This window comes from Anomaloglossus baeobatrachus, chromosome 3 (assembly GCF_048569485.1).
Source record: "Anomaloglossus baeobatrachus isolate aAnoBae1 chromosome 3, aAnoBae1.hap1, whole genome shotgun sequence".
Classification (NCBI taxonomy): Eukaryota; Metazoa; Chordata; class Amphibia; order Anura; family Aromobatidae; genus Anomaloglossus; species Anomaloglossus baeobatrachus.
The window spans coordinates 118848764-118870214 of record NC_134355.1 but is presented as its reverse complement, the minus strand read 5'-3'; the positions used below and the strand labels follow the sequence as shown (position 1 = coordinate 118870214).

At 42.9% G+C, this 21451-nt stretch overlaps 1 protein-coding gene across 2 annotated transcripts in view; it reads left to right on the top strand.

Annotated features, from left to right (window-relative positions):
• The first annotated feature begins 124 nt into the window (after positions 1-124).
• Positions 125-21451, top strand: part of KAT14 (lysine acetyltransferase 14) — a 44528-nt gene continuing 23201 nt past the window's right edge. Inside the window, exons 1-7 of one of the 2 annotated variants that reach the window (XM_075339400.1) lie at positions 125-390; positions 7955-8076; positions 8594-8715; positions 11855-12036; positions 17762-18184; positions 19433-19980; positions 20344-20480. In XM_075339400.1, the coding sequence (XP_075195515.1) occupies positions 138-390; positions 7955-8076; positions 8594-8715; positions 11855-12036; positions 17762-18184; positions 19433-19980; positions 20344-20480 (1787 nt within the window). In that variant the 5' untranslated portion in view covers positions 125-137. The remainder of the gene's footprint in view (positions 391-7954; positions 8077-8593; positions 8716-11854; positions 12037-17761; positions 18185-19432; positions 19981-20343; positions 20481-21451) is intronic. The other variant, XM_075339401.1, reaches the window with a different exon arrangement.

The window sequence follows — 21451 nt, the reverse complement described above, 5'->3', positions numbered from 1 at the left end:
CTCCATGAACTTGTCTAGTGTGGTCTCTACTGGTAGATCTGGAAAGACTCGCGGTCATTACTGTATGTAACCAACTTATGGACCCAAATTAGATAGATTTGATCCATCTGACTTTCATATTCTGCTGAGGGTAGACCATGGATACTTCCGCCCATATCACGCCTATGGATGATGATGCTACTAGGACATCTGCCTCTGAGGGATTAGAGGAGGGGGAGGTGGAAGGGGAGACCCTCCTGCTGGTGGAGTCTGAAGATCAGGCATCTATTGACTTGTCTCATGATCAGAGTGGAGATTCACTGAACAGTGACATTGGTGATGACCTGGATCCACCATGGATGGAGGAGATGCCGTTTCATTGTGACAAATGTCAAAAGTGGATTCCAACAAGTAAGCAATTTTTCAGTTTGAAGGGGTTCATCAATTAAAGGGAATGTGTTAGCAAGTTTTTGCTATTAAATCTGAAAGCAGCATAATGTGAATGCAAGAGACCCTGATTCCAGATAAGTGTCACCTACTAGGCTGTGTGCTGTAGTTTCAATCCAATCAGTGTCTTATCAGCAGCAGATTATCACTAGATGGGTGCTTTCAGACAACTATATAAATCGGGCCGCAATGCTCTGACTGGTCATGGCTCTCTTAACTCAAGTGTGACAGATTCATATATTTCTATACAGCTGTCACGCTGAGGTTGGGAGACCCGTGGCAACTCCTAGCATTGCGGGCCATTCTTGGACTGATTTATACAGTTGTCTGAATGGACATGAGGACTAAAGGCCACTTCACACGCTGCAATATCGGTACCGATATCGCTAGCGTGGGTACCCGCCCCCATCTATTGTGCGACACGGGCAAATCGCTGCCCGTGCCGCACAACATCGCCCAGACCTGTCACACATACTTACCTGCCCAGCGACGTCGCTGTGACCGGCGAACCGCCTCCTTTCTAAGGGGGCGGTTCGTTCAGCGTCACAGCAGCGTCACTGAACTGCCGCCCAATAGAAGCGGAGGGGCGGAGATGAGCGGGACGTAACATCACGCCCACCTCCTTCCTTCGCATTGCGGCCGGGAGGCAGGTAAGGAGAGCTTCCTCGTTCCTGCGGTGTCACACGGAGCGATGTGTGCTACCGCAGGAACGGGGAACAACTTCGTTACTGCTGCAGTAACGATATTCGAGAATGGACCCCCATGTCACCGATGAGCGATTTTGCACGTTTTTGCGACGATGCAAAATCGCTCATAGATGTCACGCAACGGCATCGCTAATGCGGCCGGATGTGCGTCACAAATTCCGTGACCCTAACCACTTCGCATTAGTGATATCGTAGCGTGTAAAGCCCCCTTAAGTCTCACTGCCAGGCTAACAAACTATTCTAGGTATATTGAAGCAACGCTAATAAATAATGAAAATATCATAGAATAAATTCAAAATATTTTTATTCCATCATTTTTTATTCAAACATAAAGCACACCACAAAGGAGATAATATTACATCCAACAAACTGCCTCAGGTAAAGAAAGGTTTGGCCTTAAATATCCTATTGAGCATTAGACATAGATTTTTCTATATATGATTCAATTTACATGATGCAGTGGTTCATCATACTGACAAAAAGACAATACACTCATTTATATAACAATAAGTCATTCCCAAGTTTTAATTCCATTATTTGGCTATCTCAATAGTGCTTCACCGTCTTAGTTGTTTATTGATTAAATATTATCAAACAAATATATGTAGAGAATAAAGAAAAAAAAAATTCTTTTTGGCCATTAAGGCATTTTGAAATATACGACTCGCCTTATGTGGCACGGTAATTCTTTCCCTAAACCGCTTGGCTTTATGTTTTGATACATCGTAAATTTATATGCTGTCACGGCCATACTGACTATAGCCTTGTGTGTTTTTAGGCTGGTTAAGAATTGATCAGCCGGCTGACGGGTAAAGGTGTGTCACTGCTATATATGCCTAAGCTTAATTGAATTTGCCAATTTTATTTGTCTATCGGCTGGTAGTATTAATTTTGCTGCCATTAAGGCATTTTTGAGAATATTAGATTCGTTGTATGCGGCACGGTAATTCCTCCCCTAAACCGCTTGGCTTTATTTTTTGAAATATGTCTTTATAAAAAAAGAGGCCGATGTTTCTATCCCATTATTCATTGCTTTCCATATGTGAAATGTGGCTGTCTTTCTAAGGCTTACAAACTAATTAATTGGTGGATATTGTTTTCACTGACAAAACGGAGATTTTTTAGAGAGAAAATCAAGAAGATTAACAGTTTCAGAGGTAAAATAAAAAAATTTTTTTGTACATTTCCTGTAGACAGATAAAGAAACAATTTTTTGCCTTTTGTTTCTTGATTCTCTACATATATTTGTTTGATAATATTTAATCAATAAACAACTAAGACGGGGAAGCACTATTGAGATAGCCAAATAATGGAATTAAAACTTGTGAATGACTTATTGTTATATAAATGAGTGTATTGTCTTTTTGTCAGTATGATGAACCACTGCATCATGTAAATTGAATCATATATAGAAAAATCTATGTCTAATGCTCAATAGGATATTTAAGGCCAAACCTTTCTTTACCTGAGGCAGTTTGTTGGATGTAATATTATGTCCTTTGTGGTGTGCTTTATGTTTGAATAAAAAATGATGGAATAAAAATATTTTGAATTTATTCTATGATATTTTCATTATTTATTAGCGTTGCTTCAATATACCCAGGTAGTTTACCTAAGGGTGCCTTTTGTTTTTTGATATAGTTGCTTCTTTGAAGGCTAAGTTGATGTTTATTGGACTTTGTGTGTTTCTAACAAACTATTCTGTGTCATTGCACCTTCACCACTAATTAGTGTCTGTCTGACAATACACAGTGTACATGGTGTAATGCTGCGCTCACTGAAGGTATTGGGGGACACTCGTCTAGCAGTGGAACTAAGGCACACAGCAATGATTTGTCATTTAAACAATCCAGTCGGTTTATTCACTTCCGGGTAAACCAGTCTGTGTAAATCAAACATAAGCCATACTTTGGATTTGTATAACATAAATGATACACAGTCTGTGTCTTCAGTAGGTAAAATGGCATCCCACTGTCTAATTCACCTATGGAATTATTCGCACAGTTCATGCACTGGCCTCAGCCAGTATAGTCGCCTTTTTCTAGGGTGATACCTGCCAGTAGGTTTGCAGGCTGTCAGTCTGGCTCCATCCAGTCCAGGGAAACTCTCACACTGGGCTCACTCCCGGCCCTTAGACACGTTCGGTTTAATGGCTCCTGACATTAGTCCATTGCCCCAGTGAATTCTGCAGCTTCCTGAAGGTTCAGAGCCCTCGCTAGCTCTGCATGTACAGGAGCTCCTGCACATGTGCTCTAACCAAGATGACTCCTACAGCAGAGAAAACAGTCTCAAAACTGTACCAAGCAGCTCAGTAAGTGACACATCATGTGAATCCGGGTCTCTGCCCTTTCATTATGCTGCTCTCAGATTGCATAGCAAAAACTCTGACAGGTTTTCATTAAAGCAGATAATGGCTCATGTGATGAGTTCTACTGTATACTCGTCTTCTCTGTATGAATATGACAGATGGGACTCTCATAATTTTCAAATAACAGGTATGCCCGGGTCCTGTTTGGTGCAGATGCACACTTTGACACCATCATTCCTGAATATGTACATAGTCACTCTCTGTTACAATCTATGGATGAAATGGCACTTGTTCATTTTTGTGTCTTCCATAGACCTTAATGGAGCTTGACCGTGCATGTGTCCTAGATTGGTAGGGTCCTAGCTGTCATGTGAATATTTGTATGGCAAGTCCAGCAAATTCAGCAAAAGTCTTTTATTGAATATTTAGTGGATAATTCTTGTGCTTGGGTTCTCTGTAGACTGTCCGTGGCATTAAGATGAGCTTTTGGTGAGGTTCTTGGCCTTTTTACAGCAGTCTTGACCTGCTTTGCAAATAGCTTAGTTGGAATGAATGCGGGGTTGAGAGCATTCGACAAATTCTTCATAATTGTCCTTACAAAAGTGGTGTAAATGACCCAAGAAACGTACTCCAGTCTCTGCTCATGGCAGCTGAAAGATGCCCCTAATTTATTAAGATAAGCCCATCTCACAATAAATTTGTCTCCTCTTATCCCAGCGCAGTCATAAAGAGCACTCGCAGACAGAACGTCAGTCTTGAATTGGGGCCAAGACTTCTGTTTCAAAAAGCCTAAATACGAGGGGCTGCTGATACGTTTTTAGCTTTACCCAGAAAGAAACAAGATAGGATGATGAAAAGAAGGATTTCGGTTGTGCCTCAAACCAAGCATCCGTAGCAGCCATGGCATCAGAAATGGTGTGAAATTTGGTACCCCTGAGGTGTTTCTTCATGTTTGGAAACATGATATTCGGAGAGAGCTAGAACTGGTGAATAAGGTGGGTGGTCAACCAGCTAGAAGCCCAGCTCTGCCAGTTTTGCCATGGTTGCTTCTGCATTGTGAGCAGAGGCGTTTGTCTTGCAGGAACAAGATTCCTTTGGACAGCTTGCCGTGCCTTTTGGTCTTAAAAGCTGCCTTCAATTGGTCCAAAAGTTAAATGTAATACCTTGCATTGATGGTGGAACCCTTTTGAAGGTAGTCCACTAGCACCACGCCCTCCTTATCCCAGAACACAGACCAAATCACCTTAGTGGCTGATTTTTGCACCCTGAACTTCTTTGAACGAGGAGAACCACTGTGCCTCCATTCTTTTGACTGCTCCTTGTTTTCAGGGTCATACAAATAAATCCAGATCTCATCCATAGTGACCAGTTGATCCAGGAAGTTCTTATCAGTTCAGAAACGCTGACAAATGGACGGGGAAGTTTTCACTCGCATGCTTCTCTGATCTGTTGTCAAACATTTGGGGACCCACTTTGCAGATCGCTTCCTCATGTCCAAATGTTCACGGATAATGACACAAACCCGTTCATGGGAAATCCCCCTGATGTCTGCTATTGCATTAGCTGAAATTTGTCAATTCTCCAATATGAGGTTGTGCACAACATCGACGATCTCTGGAACAACAACCGCTCTTGATCATCCAGGACGTTCCTCATCATTGGTGCTAAAGTGACCCGTTTTAAATTTAGCAATACAGTTCTTAACTGTGGAATATGAAGGGCAATGATCTCCCAATGTCTGTGACCTATCACCATGAATAACCTTTGCGGACTTTCCTTGCAGAAACAAGAATTTTATCCCTCCTCTGCTCTGTTTCTGTGAATATCGCATTAGACTCAGCCATTTTGTTTTCCCGCGTTCGTAGAACACGGTTGCCATTAGCAACAAACACAAAATTTTGAAAACATATATTAGACACATAATGCTTTCATGTGATTTACCATAGAAACAAAGATCACAAAGCCAAGGACTTATCAGCAGCCCCTTGTATAGGAAACATTCCCTAAAGCTATGTTCATGCTAATGTTTTTTTTTTCGGGTGGATCCTCACCAAAATACAAACGGGCGCCACTTCTGTATTTTATACCCACTCCTAGTTTTGGCTTAGAAATACTGAGGTGGAAAACTCACCAAATACTCCACGTGTGCACGTGGCCTAAGCCTTTTTTTCCCTGACAAGGTTTTTTACAAAATGTTAGGGGAAAAGAAAAAGAGAGTGCATGTCCCTTCTTTGAAGTAGAGACTGAAAGAAACCTCTCCAAACTACTGACTGTAATCAAAAATATGCAAAGAACACTTCAGGGGAAAAAATATCTTAGAAAAGTCTCTGAAGAGTATGTTTGGCGTGCTGAAGACGCCGGTGAACCTGTCGAGGTTTTCCTAGGTGAAGTGGCTTCAGGAAGAGCTGGCTGTCTTTCTCTTGAAGTGTATTTTCTGCCAATTTTTCTGGCGCGTTTGTTTCATACTTCCAAGTAGAGAGAGTTGGCGTCTTCCAGACGAAGCTGACCAAAGAATAAACATGTTACTTCTTTTACCCACTTCTAAGTTTCTATACCCTGAAGAGGTAAAAGAAGAGACATAAGACAGAGCATGTACAGCGATATCGCTTCGACGTTGCACTATGTTGTTTTCTTTACGGTGCCTTTTCGGCCAGTATCTGCCTGCCAAAGACAACACAACAAGAAAACTTATTGTGAACATAGCTAGAACCGACCATAAAGATTAGGTGACTGTGGACTGAACAATACTTTGGATGATTGTTCAGCCGAGGTGCCATCTTGTCCATCTGTCACATACACAAGTGCTTACTCTGCCGATCGCTCCTGTGTTCTCTACGAGAAAGCCGTTCTTCAGACATATCTGCCGGCAACTTATCTGTGGGAGAACAGAGCAATCAACAGTCCAAAAATTGGACACGTCCGGTTGACATCTCCCCGAAACAATCAGTAAGCCTGAGCCATCATACACATTAGTGTCGGCCAAACCCGTCAATATTGGTGGGTCCGGCCAACGTTCGTTTAATGAGTATGGGGGCTTTAATGGTTACTAACCACATTTATCATATATCTATATGTTCGATCCCTCCACTTATCACTGCTTTTTACAGCTATATTGAACATGCAAAAACAATCAAGAAAACTCAACTGCCCCCTCATATGAATTATTGCATCCCGGTCTTGCTACTGGGGAGGAATAAGCAATTGGGAATTTCTACAGTATCAGTAGGGTTCCAACAGAAGATTTACTACCACTGAACATCCATCCTGTGGATAAGTGCTAAATATAGTTGGTGAGAAACTTTAAGCCTGGGTTCACATGGGCATACTAGGGTAGTTATGTGCTTAAGTTGTGGCTCTGATTTGCTTTGTGCACAGCTTTCCTTAGAAGAATTGCTCCGTCGTGGATCAGTTTGTTGTCCATTTAAGGGAATCTGTCAGCATGTTTTGGCTAACTCATCTGCCAGCAACATAATGTAGGCAAGGAGATTCTGAATCTAACGATATATCACTTAGGGCGGCTTTGCACGTTGCGACATCGCACGTGCGATGTCGGTGGGGTCAAATCGAAAGTGACGCACATCCGGCATCACTTTCGACATCGTAGTGTGTAAATGCTAGATGATACGATGAACGAGCGCAAAAGCGTCATTATCGTATCATCGGTGCATTCACCGACATTTCCATAATGCCGGTGCCGCGACAGGTATGATGCAGTTCCTCGTTCCTGCGGCAGCACACATCGCTGTGTATGAAGCCGCAGGAGCGAGGAACATCTCCTACCTGCTGCCGGCGGCTATACGGAAGGAAGGAGGTGGGCGGGATGTTTACATCCTGCTCATCTCCGCCCCTCCGCCGCTATTGGACGCCTGCCGTGTGACGTCGCTGTGACGCCGCACGAACCGCCCCCTTAGGAAGGAGGCGGGTCGCCGGCCAGAGCGACGGTCGCAGGGCAGGTGAGCGCTTGTGAAGCTGGCGTAGCAATAATTTTCGCTACGCCAGATATCACAAGATATCGTACCTGCGACATCGCAGCATCGGCTTGCGATGTCGCAACGTGCAAAGCCCGCCTTAGATTACTGGCTGCTGTCATTCTGACACAATCTGAAGTTTTAGCTTTAGTCATGTAGCTGAGTCCAGAGAGCTGTCCTCACCCACACCAGGCTCTCAATATAGATTGTACATTGACCATGAGGTGTCAATCGGAGGAGGGGGCATGCCGGACTGCCGTGTTCGTGCCAGCTAGATTTTTCATTGATAATCGCCAAGTGATAAAGCCTTTAGCTTACGTAAACAACAGCACACAGCCTGATAAGAGAGGCATAGTTGATTTTAGTTTTTTAACCTCTACAGTAGGCTGAGTTTAGCCTACATGGCAAAAGCACATGGGCAGCACACTGACCAAATTTATATTGTCTGAACAAGCCCTTATACACCTTCCCATTGATCCGTTCTGTACTACCAAGCCTTGGATGTAAACTTGTTTGCCGCTCAGCTTTACATTGTTCTTTTGTAGGTCAGCTGACCTGTGATCCACCAAGTTACCTGAAAGGAGACAATTTCTTTAAATTCACATGTAATGACTGTTCTGAGGATGGAAAAGAGCAGTTTGAGCGCTTGAGACTAACTTGGCAGCAGGTAAGATAATAATTTGATGACTTGCATAAATATTTTTACACTTACTGGCAGTTAAAGGGGTATTCCAAAGTTTAGAGTTATCCCCAATCCATTGGATAGGGGATAACGTTCCAATCGCTGGGGTCCGACTGTTGGGACCCTATCTGATCTCGAGAACCATGTCTCTGAAGAGCCCGGTGTGAGTGGAGCAGAGGTCGATCACGCGCACTGTGACTCCATATCATTGATATGGGTGTGCTGAAGACCAGTGAAGAGCAGCGCTCCCATTCAGAATGAATGTAGTGGCAGCACTCATGTTCGACCCAACTCTCCCCGCTCCATTTATACAGGGTTCTTCAGAGCCTTGGTTCTTGGATCTGGTGGAGGCTGGACTCAGTGATGGAGACGTTATCCCCTATCCAATGGACTGGTTATAACCTCCAAACTTGAGAATACCCCTTTATACTATTTATACAGTATAATGAATTATCATGTATAGTCCTAATTGAGAAAGCTGACATATGTTTTGTCACAACAGGTTGTCATGTTGGCCATGTACAACTTATCTCTGGAAGGATCTGGCCGTCAGGGCTACTTTAGATGGAAGGAGGACATCTGTTCATTTATAGAGAAGCACTGGACGTTCCTACTCGGAAACAGGTGAATGTTCAGACTCAAAACACATGTACTAATTGAGACCTTGAGCTGTCATATGGGGTCCGAGACAGATGACAAGTTTTACTTGAATTACTTTTGAAATTACATTTTTAGCTACCTGAAATCTGCCAAGAATTGATACTTTGCTCCCCAAAAATAAATTCTCGGCTGTTACCGTTTCCCTTTTATACTTCTTACTGTTCCTACTATAGAGCCAACCTATTCAGGATCTCCACACAAACACATTGTGTGTACAAGGCCCTAAGCTACCAGTATGTTTTAGAGAGCGTGAGGAAATCAGATGTAAAGGGAATGTATCAATAGTAACTGATCTGTTACCGTAATTCAATGCATTTTTCTCTTAATTTTTCACATCCTGGTCCATAATAAAAAAAATGAAATTGAGAAATCTTCACACTAGCCACAAAGCATAACACTGGACGCAAACTTATTCTTCCATAGCGATGACTAATCTGTAGGTTTATTATCATTACAAGTAGGAATTACACTGCCAGATAACACCTCTATATACAGTATATACCACAAGATCTGCCATTCACAATATGTGGTGGTCATGGCTCACCGCCCTCCTAGTGATGACCTTTGCTCAGATCGAAGCTTACTTAAAGAAAACCTGTCACCATGAAAAGTCAATCCAATCTGCAGGGAACATATTATAGAACAGGAGGAGCTGAGTAGATTGAGATATAGTTTTGTGAGTAAAGACTCGGTATAATCAGTGTTTTAATCATTTAATCCCTAAATAGCCGATGATATGCCTAATGGCGGCAGTTAAGGGGCCTTATTCCTAAGTGTCGTATGTTACCGGTACTGGGGAATAAGTGAATACCGCCACCCTTAGTGAGTGAAATTTCCTCAGGTGACAGCTGTATATGACAGCTGATGCCAGCAGGCATCGACCCCAACCAGTTTTGGATCTGATCAGGGCTGATTGACCCCTTTAATAGTGTTGTCAATCGCGACGGAGGTACCTAAGAGGTTAAAATGGGGATAAACGACCACCGTTATCAGATCCGACTCCTCACTGTCGTAATCGCAGGTGCCAATTCTTGCCATGGTACCTTTAGGTCAGCTGATGACCCCAGGGTATGGTGGTCTGTTAGATCCTGCTATGAGCAAGGTCTAACAGGCACAGTTAGTGAGTGACACGAGTCCTGCAGGGCATGAAACAAGTAATCAAAGGGAAAACATTTCTTGTCCCACATTGGGACTAAGTGAAATAGTAAAATAAAATATGTAAAAACCCACAAATTACAAAAGCCTGTTTTGTTGCTAAAAACGTTAGCATAAAAAACAAAAAAAGTATAGATAATTTGTCTCGCCATGTCCAGAACAACCCAAACTATTAAACTGTATTGTTATTTATTCCATACAGTCAACACCGTACATAAAAATAATAAAAAACACCAAAAATGTCACCTTTTCATCTTACTGACACACAAAAAAGTGATCATAAAAAGCAATCAAAAGGTCATATGTAAAAATGAATGGTATAAATTAAAATGGCTAACCAATACGCAAAAAAAGAAGCCCAAATATGGGTAATTCGGCAAAAAAATTACAGCTCTCAGAATATGGCGATGCAAAAACAAAATGATTTCTGCAATTGTATAGTTTTTAATGTATAAAAGTAGGAAAGCATAAAAAAAAATCTGGTATTTGTACCCAAAGAATAAAGCAGTTTTATCACTTTTACCACACGGTGAACCGTACAAAAAATATATAGAAAAACAATAAGTTAATTTTTGATTTTGTTCTATCTATGTCGGAAAAACCTGAATAAAAAGCGATCAAGAAATGTTATACCTCAAAATGGTACCAAAAAATCCCTCCAAGCAGAAAATAGGCCCTCATGCAAAAAAAATCATATCACTAATACCGCATGGTGAACTGCGCGTAACTAAGAATATAACCTATTTTTCTACTGCTGTTTATTTGTTCATTCTATTTCTCCAAAATCATAATAAGGCTCAGTTCACATTTATCCTGCGCTTTCCACTGAGCACTTAACCTCTTTACTTAGTAATATAATAACCCGATTTAAAGAGACAACCTAAGATCTTCATGCCGATGTCAGTGTAGAATCCATGCCCTCGGCATTGCTAACCATCAGTGCTAACTATTCCGGTGGTGTCTGGGATTAGAAGGACATTGCTTTGTACGTTGAAGTCGGATACCATTTCATTCTCTGAGTAATTATTTTTTTCATATGGTAATTTCCCAATAATCTTTCATATATTTTGAAATTGACAGTCTCTTATGAAGTCCAACATGGCAGTGATGGTGGCCTTCACTAAACAATGTACCGACACCCATAGCCTAACATGTTGATCTGGAGGAATGCGACACTAATGGCTCCATATTAGGGGAAAAATTCCTTCCCAGCTCCATATATGACGATCAGACTAAAGGGGGCTTTACACGCAGCGATATTGCTAGCGATATCGCTGATGAAAGCACCCGCCCCCGTCGTTTGTGTGTCACGGGCAAATCGTTAACCGTGGCACACAAAATCGTTAGGAGCCGTCACACGTACTTACCTGCCTAGCGACGTCGCTGTTGCCGGCGAACTGCCTCCTTTCTAAGGGGGCGGTTCGTGCGGCGCCACAGCGGCGTCACTAAGCGGGCGTCGGGCGCCCAATAGAAGCGGAGGGGTGGAGATGAGCGGCCGTAACATCCCGCCCACCTCCTTCCTTCCTCATTGCCGGCGGCCGCAAGGTAAGCTGTAGTTCGTCGTTCCTGCGGTGTCACACGTAGCGATGTGTGCTGCCTCGGGAACGACGAACAACCTCCGTCCTGCAACAATCAACGATTTTTGGAAAATGACTGACGTGTCAACGATCAATGATAAGGTGAGTATTTTTGATCGTTAACGGCCGTTCGTTGGTGTCACACGCAACGACGTCGCTAACGATGCTGGATGTGTGTCACGGAATCCGTGACCCCGGCGATATACGTCGTTGCGTGTAACGGGGCCTTAATTCCCCGAATCAGCGTCCCATCAATCTAGTACCCAAAACCTTTAAGATGTTTTTTAAGAAAAACATCCAGGCCCTCCTTGTACTTTTGTAGTGAATTAAACATTATGATTAATATGTATGAGTGTTCGTGTTTGTTTCAGGAAGAAGACCTCTACCTGGTGGAGCACGGTTGCAGGATGTCTCTCCGTGGGCAGCCCCATGTTCTTCAAGTCTGGAGCTCAGGAGTTTGGAGAACCAGGGTGGTGGAAGCTTGTCAACAACAAACCTCCAACTTTGAAACCTGAAGGAGACAAGTATATATCTTCTTCACAAAAGATGAAAAGTACGTATTTAGTGAAGTCACCTATCTATTAACGGCTTAATGTCTTGTAATGTCTGTGATTTTTTTTGTCCCATTTTAACATTCATCGCCTGAAAATACAGTTTTGTCCATAAAGCTAACGTCCCAGATTGCGAGGGTCATTTATTGGTCCTCCATGCTTCACTGTACTGTCTCTTGACTAGTACAAGCAGTTGGAAACTTATCTCTTGCTTTTAACAAGGAGATTGTAGTGATTTCATCCAAAATAGAGTGGCCCTGGGTCATAATTATTTAGGAAACCATACTTTGCTGGTTGGTCGATGGAAACTGTATTTTCGTGCTTGAGTGGTACGATGAATTCTAACCCCTTTCTCCTACTAACTCTTCATTGATTGTAGTTCTGCTAACAGTCCCTTGGCTATCATTAGGCAATATTCATGAGGGATGGATACTGCAGCCTCCTCTTTTCAGAATGAAGGATGTTTCTATATTAATCAGAGTTTTTAAGTTACATTCTGTAGCATCCAAAAATGTAGCATTTTTTTAAAGTGTGATTACTTCTGTCTGGTTGTTGTGACGCCATTTTCCTGAAGATGAATTGAAAGTTCATGAAGCTGTGATCATGCAAGACCTTAACTTTAACTAACATGCTTTTGAATACAGAAATGGTCATGTTATTAAAGAAAATTGACTGCCAAAAGTTGTGCATATGCTATTTATTGATCACAACTTAGAAAGTAGTTCATATGCTAAAGTATTTTGTCGCATAACCTCCTGCTTTAATTACTGCACCACACCGACGAGGCATTGAAGCCTTCTAGGGTGTTCAAGACATCTTCAGGGATCTTGCTCCATTTGCAAATCTACAAACAATTCATCTTTATTGCTCTGGGTACGGGCCCCAACTCGTCGCCCTAACTCATCCCAAAGGTGCTCTATAGGGTGTAAATCCGGTTATTGGCTCGGTCATTGCAACAGGAGAACATGTTTCATTGGCAATCAATTTTTTAGTAAGTTGGATGTGTGCTTAGGATCATTGTCTTGCTGGAATTTCCAGCCCCTGCCTATTTTGGTTTTACAATATGCCAGCATTATGTTCTCCAGTATATACTTGTACATGATAATCACATTTCCATCAACTCTATGCAGGAAGCCAATGGCAGATGCAGAAAAGCAGCCCCAAACCATGACATTGCCACCACCATGTTTCACTGTAGGTGTTTGGTACCTTACATCATTACGTTTTCCAATTGGGCAGTATATATAGTGCTGCCATCACTACCAAACAGATTCAACTTGGATTCATCCGACCACAGCACCTTACACCAATCAGTCTCTGTCCATTGTCTGTGCTCTTTGGCAAACTCAAGTCGGACCTTTTGATTCTTGGCAGAGATGAAAAGCTTCTTGATTGGAACTTCTGCATTAAAGCCTACTGCTCTTAGCCGTCGCACCACAGTTTAGTAACTCACTTTGACCCCATATTCTTCGTTCATTTCTTGCAAAATCTGTACCGCACTTTTATGAACATCAGATACAGACTTTTTCTAAATAACGTGATCAACTTTGGAGGACGTTTTTAGTGATTGTCCACGTCTAGGGTTGTCAGCTGTTCCATAAACTTCTTTCTAACCTTTTTATTTCTTTATTAGACGTGACACTTGATGCTGAGAACAGTTGAATTCAATCTCTGCCTCTTTTTGGCTTTTCCCTGACTTTACTCTCAGAATAATAAGCTTCTTGACATCTGGTGATACATGTGGCTTTGTCTTTGCCATGTTTTATCCAAAAAACACACAAACAAAAAAAAATGTTAGGCAAAATTAGACTACTTATGACAAAATATGCAAAACATTTGTCCCAGCAAAGGTGGAAAACTAGCACATAAAGGGATAAAACAATGGCAGACACAATTTTCAGCCTTAGACCTGACAACTATTTGCTTCCGGTTTACTAAAATCACCAGGAAAATGGTATCACAACAACCAGATAGAAGTAATCACACTTTAAAAAAATGCTAAACATTTGGTTGCTACTGTATATAAAAAATTATAGAAATAAAACTAAATAAATTTTGTATTTGAGAACAACAGCACTTTAGAACAGTGGTCCAAACCAGTGGCTCAGAAGTCACACGTGTCTTACTATCCACAGCTCTGTGCCTACAATTCTATTTTCCATATTACCAATATTGCAGTCCTATCCTAATCACTGGACAGTGGCAATTTAGATGGTATAATACCTATACAGTGGAACCTTGGATTAAGAGCATAATTGGTTCCGGAAACAAGTTGCTCTTATATCAAAGCAAATTTTCCCATAGGAAATACTGTATTTTTTTGGACTATAAGACGCACCGGACCATAAGACGCACCTGGGTTTTAGAGAAGGAAAATAGGAAAATACAATTTTAAACAAAAAATGTGGTCATGACACACTGTTATGCGGGTAATGTCCACAAATTCTCTACCCCATCCTGGTAATGGTCGTCCTGCCTTGTATATATCCCTCGTCCTGGTATAGCCCCATCTTGCTATATAGCCCCATCCTAGTATGTGCTCCCATACTGCTATATACCCCATCCTGGCATATGGCCGCATCCTGCTATATACCCCCATCCTGGCATATGGCCGCATCCTGCTATATACCCCATCCTGGCATATGGCCGCATCCTGCTATATACCCCATCCTGGCATATGGCCGCATCCTGCTATATACCCCATCCTGGCGTATGGCCGCATCCTGCTATATACCCCATTCTGGTGTATGGCCGCATCCTGCTATATACCCCATCCTGGTGTATGGCCGCATCCTGTGGCACACACAAAAATAAACGTTTATACTCCCCTTTCCTCGCTCCATACAGCATCGCTCCTTCTCCCGTCTGTGTCAGCAGCAGCGCCGCTGACCTGTGTGGAGTCGGCCGCGATCCCTGCAGCATCGCTCATCCTCCTGTCTGTGCCGGCTGCGGCTGTGTGTGGACACGCGCGCACCGCTAGTCTCTGCACACATCCGCTGCCGGCACAGACAGGAGGACGAGCGATGCTGCAGGGATTGGGGCTGGTGAGTATACTGATTCACTTTACCCCGTGCTGATGATGATACGCGGGGGGCAGTGAATATAACCACACATGATTACTCCAGGCTGTAGTTGCCACGGGTGATCACGCGGACCGACTCTTTACTATGGGCGCATTCCCCGCCCATCCTCCCGCCCACCTGTCAGCGCCAGCTTTAGTGCTGAGAGATGATGGGCAGGAGGATGGGCGTGCATATGAAATGAGCGGGCCCACGTGGTCATGGTAGGCGCTGCTGCAGCCAGCTCATGCCCCTAATGACCCGCGCCACCGCAGCACCCTGATTCCCGCAGCCCTACATTCAGGCTATAAGATGCATCCCCCACTTTCCCCCAACAAAAGGGGGGGAGTGTGTCTTACAGTCCAAAAATACGGTAATTGAAACTCAGACAAAAAAAACTTATTGCAGTAATACAAAATAATGTATTGTATTCATATAAAATTATTACAGTACACTGATACAAAATGCTGTACAGTACAGTAAAAAAACAGATTAAACTGCACGTTAGGTTACAATAGAATTGTTTGTGTGCGGGAGATACACTATAGAGAGAAAAAATGGTGTATAAATATGACAAACTTTATTCTAGTACAGTACATAAAAAAACATCCCAAATCTATTCTCCCCAAAATAAGCGCAGAACTAAAGGGGGGTAGGAATACTGCCCAGGAAACTAGATTACAGTACAAGTAATGGTCTGTACTGGTTAGCAGAAAGAAAGTACAATACTGTATCCACAAATGCAAATTGATAGACATGCTATATAGTATATACTGTACTGTACTATGGAATACTGTATACAGTACTGATGTACGGAAAGATACCTCCAGAGCGGGTCAGCACGCGGTGAAAGGACAGAATCGGTAGTGTGGACGGTGAGTGTTTGCTCTTATTGCAAAGCATTGCTCTTAAACCAAGTTACACATTTGTAAAAAGCTTTGCTTGTCTTGCAAAACGTTCTCAAACCAAGATACTCTTAAACCAAGGTTCCACTGTATATATTACATACTCACAGTGCAGTTTAAACTGAGTCTCAGATGATCAGCCATGTCCCCTTCCTCCTCTTCCTCACTGTTCTGTATGTGAGACAACTGGCTGCAGCAGAAGCCTCCATGCTGTGATTGTGTGTTGTAGGACAACATGGCTGAGCACCAGGTCATTAGTGTAAGATGGCACAGATCAGCAATTAAACCAGGTTCTCTGCAAAACTCTGGCTCAGTTAATGCATCCTATTATTATATTCTTGCAGCACATGGGGGGAAAAGGAGAAATTAGTATTTTTGTACATACCGTAACATCTCTTTCTTGGTTGCTTCATTGAGGCACACAAACCATAGGACAAGCGGTCTCCCTTCAAATGGATTGTCTATCAATCAAAGTAATCTCTGTTCCCAGCTCAGCTCATAGTCTTCCTGGGAATGATGTTCAACACAGTCCAAGCAAACGTTTTCCTTCCAGAAGACAAGATGTCAGCCCTTCAAACTGACACCTAATCTCTGAGCCTTCAATCTACTCTTCCTTTCCGCATTTGCATGAGCGTCTGAGGCAAGATGGTGGTGGCCATTGAAGTGATCCCCAGTGCTCAGTCCTACACAAGACCACGCAGCTGGCTCTGCTTTTCCATTGGGAAAAGTCTATCCTTTCCCTAAAATGCCTGATTTTTCTTTCCCCTGGGTCAGCCAGTCTGTGATATGTTGGTGGGACTCTCTCCTCATTCTTCTCGAAGTTTCCTATTCACTAGCAGATTGTGACAACAGATTTCAGCCTCCTCTGTTGGGGAACATTCTTCTGGAAGCTGATGATGCAGGAGTGGTGGAAGAAACACAAAATTCTCCTTCCTTTCAACATACTGGAACTCAGAGCAATATTGTATTGGAAGGACCATCTGTTGGGTCTCCGAACTCAAATCCAGTCTCTCCTTGGTGATTGATGTAAGCCATGGTGGTGGAGTTGTCTGACTGAATCTGGATTGGGAGACCCCACAGCTGGTTTTGCCAATGCAATATTAGAAGGCAAATTGCCCTGAATTCCAGAAATTTTAAGGGAATGAGAACTTTGTGGTTCTTCCAGCAATCCTGCACCTTCAGATTCTAGATGACTGCTCCCCAAGAGAGGAGGTTGGCGTCTGTCGTCATAATCTGCCAGTGAATAGGAAGGTCCGAGAAGAATGAGGCGAGAGTCCCGCCACCATATTGGTGTCGGTCTGACCCAGGGGAGGGTGGATTTTTTCATTCCTGAGAGAGGAAAATCTTGTCCCAAAGCAATAGCAGAACTAGCTGCAGTGGCCTGTTGTGGAAACTGAGCACAGGGGATTGCTTCTATGGCCTCCATCATCTTGCCTATGATGCTTATGCAGAAGTGAAGAAGAAGAGGTGTTGAACAGCATTCCCAGGAATATGATGCGCTGAGTCAGAATCATAGATAACTTTGATTGACGTTTCTAACACAAGGCAGCGTGTCCTATGGTTTCATGTGTCCCCCAATGAAATGATTGAGAAAAGAGAACTACAAAAGAAAGTCTGTGGAAGAAAGTGTTATTATTTTTAATTTATTTTCAACCTATTAAGCTACTTCTTTGCTAGTACATCACCACTTTAATTATAAGGAATAAAAGCGTTTTCTAGCAGCACAACTTAGTTTTGTGGACTATGTATTATGATTCCTATAGCTCCTGGAAAGTCTAGCTTGGACCCAATGATCACAGTAGAAGGAATGAGAAAGAGATCTAGAGGGAACCCGGTTGAGTCTGCTATAGAGCTAAAAGAAAAAAGATCTCGTACTCAAGAAGCAAAAGACATCAGGAGAGCCCAGAAAGAGTCCTCTGGATTTGTGGATCGCAGCTCATGTTCTACTCCTGTGAAATTCTCGAGCAGTTGGAACCGTCGCCAAGATATTATGCTTGAGAAAGGGGAAGTCGTTGACTTCTCTTCCATGAGTTCATCTGACCGGACCCCAATGACCAGTCCTTCTCCATCTCCTTCTTTGGATTTCTCTGCTCCGGGTACACCAGCTTCACATTCGGCAACTCCAAGCCTGCTCTCTGAGGCTGATCTCATTCCAGATGTCATGCCGCCCCAAGCTTTATTTCATGGTTAGTATTTATGTCAACTGTAATAAGAATTTTATTTTATTTGTCCTCCATTATGTTCAAGGTAAAAATATCCACTGTTGAGATAAAAATATTCCTCACCTTGCAGAATTGTAAACCAAAATGGTTTCTAATCATTATAAATAATGTAATGTTGAACAAGGGTTATGATTGCAGCTCTGGAGTATGGAACAGTCTGTAACGCAAGATCAGTACAGGATTAGTACTGCACAGGGAACCAGTCACATTAACCATGCACCCCAGGGCAGCAGAAACAGGAGGAGATTAACCTATTGCTATAGAAGTGTGTGACTAGAGATTCAGTATAACGTTTATTCTATTCCTTTCAATCCCCCCTCATCCTGGGTTCAGGAGTCTAGTAGACAGTCCCAATCACTGATTGGCAGCCTTTCCCCTATTGATGTGCAGAGCGAGAGAGCTGTCAATCACTAATTAGGACCGCCCACTGAACTCCAAAGCTGAGAAAGAGCAGGGATTTAAAAGGAAAAAAGTTATGCAAAATATTTTCCTACAAAACTATATATCAATTTGTTCTGCTCCACTTGCTCTATAAAATGGTTCTTGCAGATCAGATGTCATGTTCGTGTCTACAGACTCTTTAACAAAGGAACTCAACCTTTTATGTCAATTATTTGTAAACTGTAGACTTGTAATTACTGGCGCACATACTCCTTGCTGATATTATTTGATGTCTTGTGCCATGGGATGAATGTGACTAAAAAACCTTAGTCTCTCTATTTGTGCCCCAGTTGTGGCTTAAGTCAACGAGGAGGGTGATACTTTGACTTGGACTACTCGGCAGGAAAACATAGCTTGTGGGTGTTGTACTAATCCTCTCTAATCTTCATGATACCACCTCATCATATTTGAGCAGTGGAGTTAATCAAAAAATTTGCAGGAACTTGGTCCAGCAGCCGAGTCAATAAAGCTGCCAAACCAGAGCCCTGCTGGTTTTCCTGGCGCCACAGGCTCAGCGCAACGTGTTGTACCGGCTTACTAATCAGAAGGGATGCCGGAGGAGGAGGTGTGTAGAGCATTTCTCTTCAAAGCAGCAGTAAACTCTGTGGTCCTTGTGGACGTGGTTCTTCTGCTGTAGGTGGTTCTTGATGCAATGTTTCCACCTTCGGACCATGTGAATGGGGTGAAGGTGCAATATCCAGGCTATTAATGTTGCTAATCAAAGTAATTCCTGCTAACTGGGGAATTAATTGACTTCCAATTTAATTTCAGATGATGAGGAGATGGATACTGATGGTGTCATCGATCCCGGGATGGAATACATACCTTCTCCCAACACCTCATTCTCGTCTCCTATGCGTCAAAAGAATTTCAAGTCGTCTGTACATGTGAAACAAGAAATAGAAAGTGAAGAAGAGAAACTGGACCGAGGCGAGGGTGACCTGCACAAGGTCCCATCTGCGGATAGAGGCCGTGACAAGAGACGACCTCAACCCATAGAGAAGGATAAAAACAAGACTCCTCAGCGCCACTCTATTAGCCTCTATGAGGAAAAGCTGCTCTTAAAGCGTCTGGAGGCCTGTCCCAATGCTGTAGCTGCGACTCCAGAAGCGCGGAGGCTGCGACAGAAGCTGCTTGTCCGTAAGGCTAAGCGTGAAAGAGGTTTGCCCCTCTTTGACTTGGATCAGGCATTGAACGCTGCACTTATGCTTGTCGGAGGGGTCTATGAAGCCAGGGAAGGGTCGGTGTCTCGGCCGATACCAACAGGGCCGGTGTACAGGACGACAAGCAAGGACCTGCGAATACTGGACAGATATCAGGTGAATAGATGCTTTGAGTCTATTTTGGGAGCAAATTTCATTTTTGAGAAACTCAAAACTGATATAAGATTAGCTGAGTGCGTTTATATGGGAATTTAGGGGGGAACTTTATTGGGAAAGCGATTTCTTTCCTACTTATTAGAACATTTTTCACACTGCCTTATGAGTGCCGAGCATGTTGGGATCTGGCCTAACATAAGCTGTTGCGGTGTTAGTGTGGCTACAGCGAGATGTGCGCACCGCTGAGATCAGCGGAGTCAGGGCTATCTGTCACAGCACTGTTGGTGTTATTACTACCAGCGCTTCTATCCTTCCTTGATTAACTGCTTTGTCAATTGACACTTCTTTTTTGGTTTCTGATAGACTGCAGTGCCCACAACCAAAGGTGTCCGTCACTCCGCTGTCCGCTTCTTGTATCGGCTTGGAGCAGCAGAAGAGAAGGATGCCGACCTCAGCATAGTCAGTCCCTACACTGCCCGCATCCTGAAACCATACATAAGGTAAGCCTTATGGTTAGGAAAAATACCTAAGGAGACAGAAAGCAGAAAGCAAAACCCCCATTTATAAAGTCCCATGTGAATGACGTCATGGTTGGACATGCGCACCACCACACCATTTCTTGCCGGTGGAACATCTGGAGATAGCAAAGTACAGCTTATGTGTGTCCGGTAATCCCATAGACGATGAATGGAGCGGTGGTGCACATGCAGGGAAGCCACTTTTTTCACATGGGGGCTATGCAGGGCCCTTTCCGTGGAATCAGTGGGGTCTAATAGTGGCATACTCATATAAGTAGATGATAGCTTGATATCTTGGTTTAACCTCCTCAGTTTAGTTGCAAACACATCTAAAGCACTTTTTATCTAGCGAATAGCCTATTTAAGCTCAGTGCCAATACTATTTTTTTTTCTACCTCTTTTTATAAAGGTGGTTTTGTGGTGAAAAGGCCACAGAGTTTCTATGATCCCATGTACCACTCTGCTCCGCTCTCTGAAAAGAGGTGAAAAGGATCAATCAGAACCAAATGGTCAGATTGCTCAGTTAAAAGGAATCTGTCACCAGGTTTTTGCCACCTAATCCAAGAGCATCTTAACGTAGAGGCAGAGATCCTGATTCCAGTGGTGTTTCACCTACTGGGCTGCTTCACTGTTTAATCAGCAGTAGATTATCATTACAGGGCTACTTGGTGTTCTGTCCAGCATATTCATGAGCTCTGTATAACTGCTCGATCTGCAGCAGGGAAAACAGTGATTTATCAAAATAACAGCAAACAGCTCAGTAAGTGACACATCGCTGGAATCAGGGTCTCTGTCTCTACATTATGCTGCTGGTGACAGATTCCCTTTAAGCCTTATTGCCTTCCTTACCAGTAAGAAGCACAAATTTGTGCACAAAAAAATTGTTTGTTTTTATTTCTTTTGAAGTTTGGTTTGTATTCCACTACATTTAAAGAAAAAAAAACACAAGATGG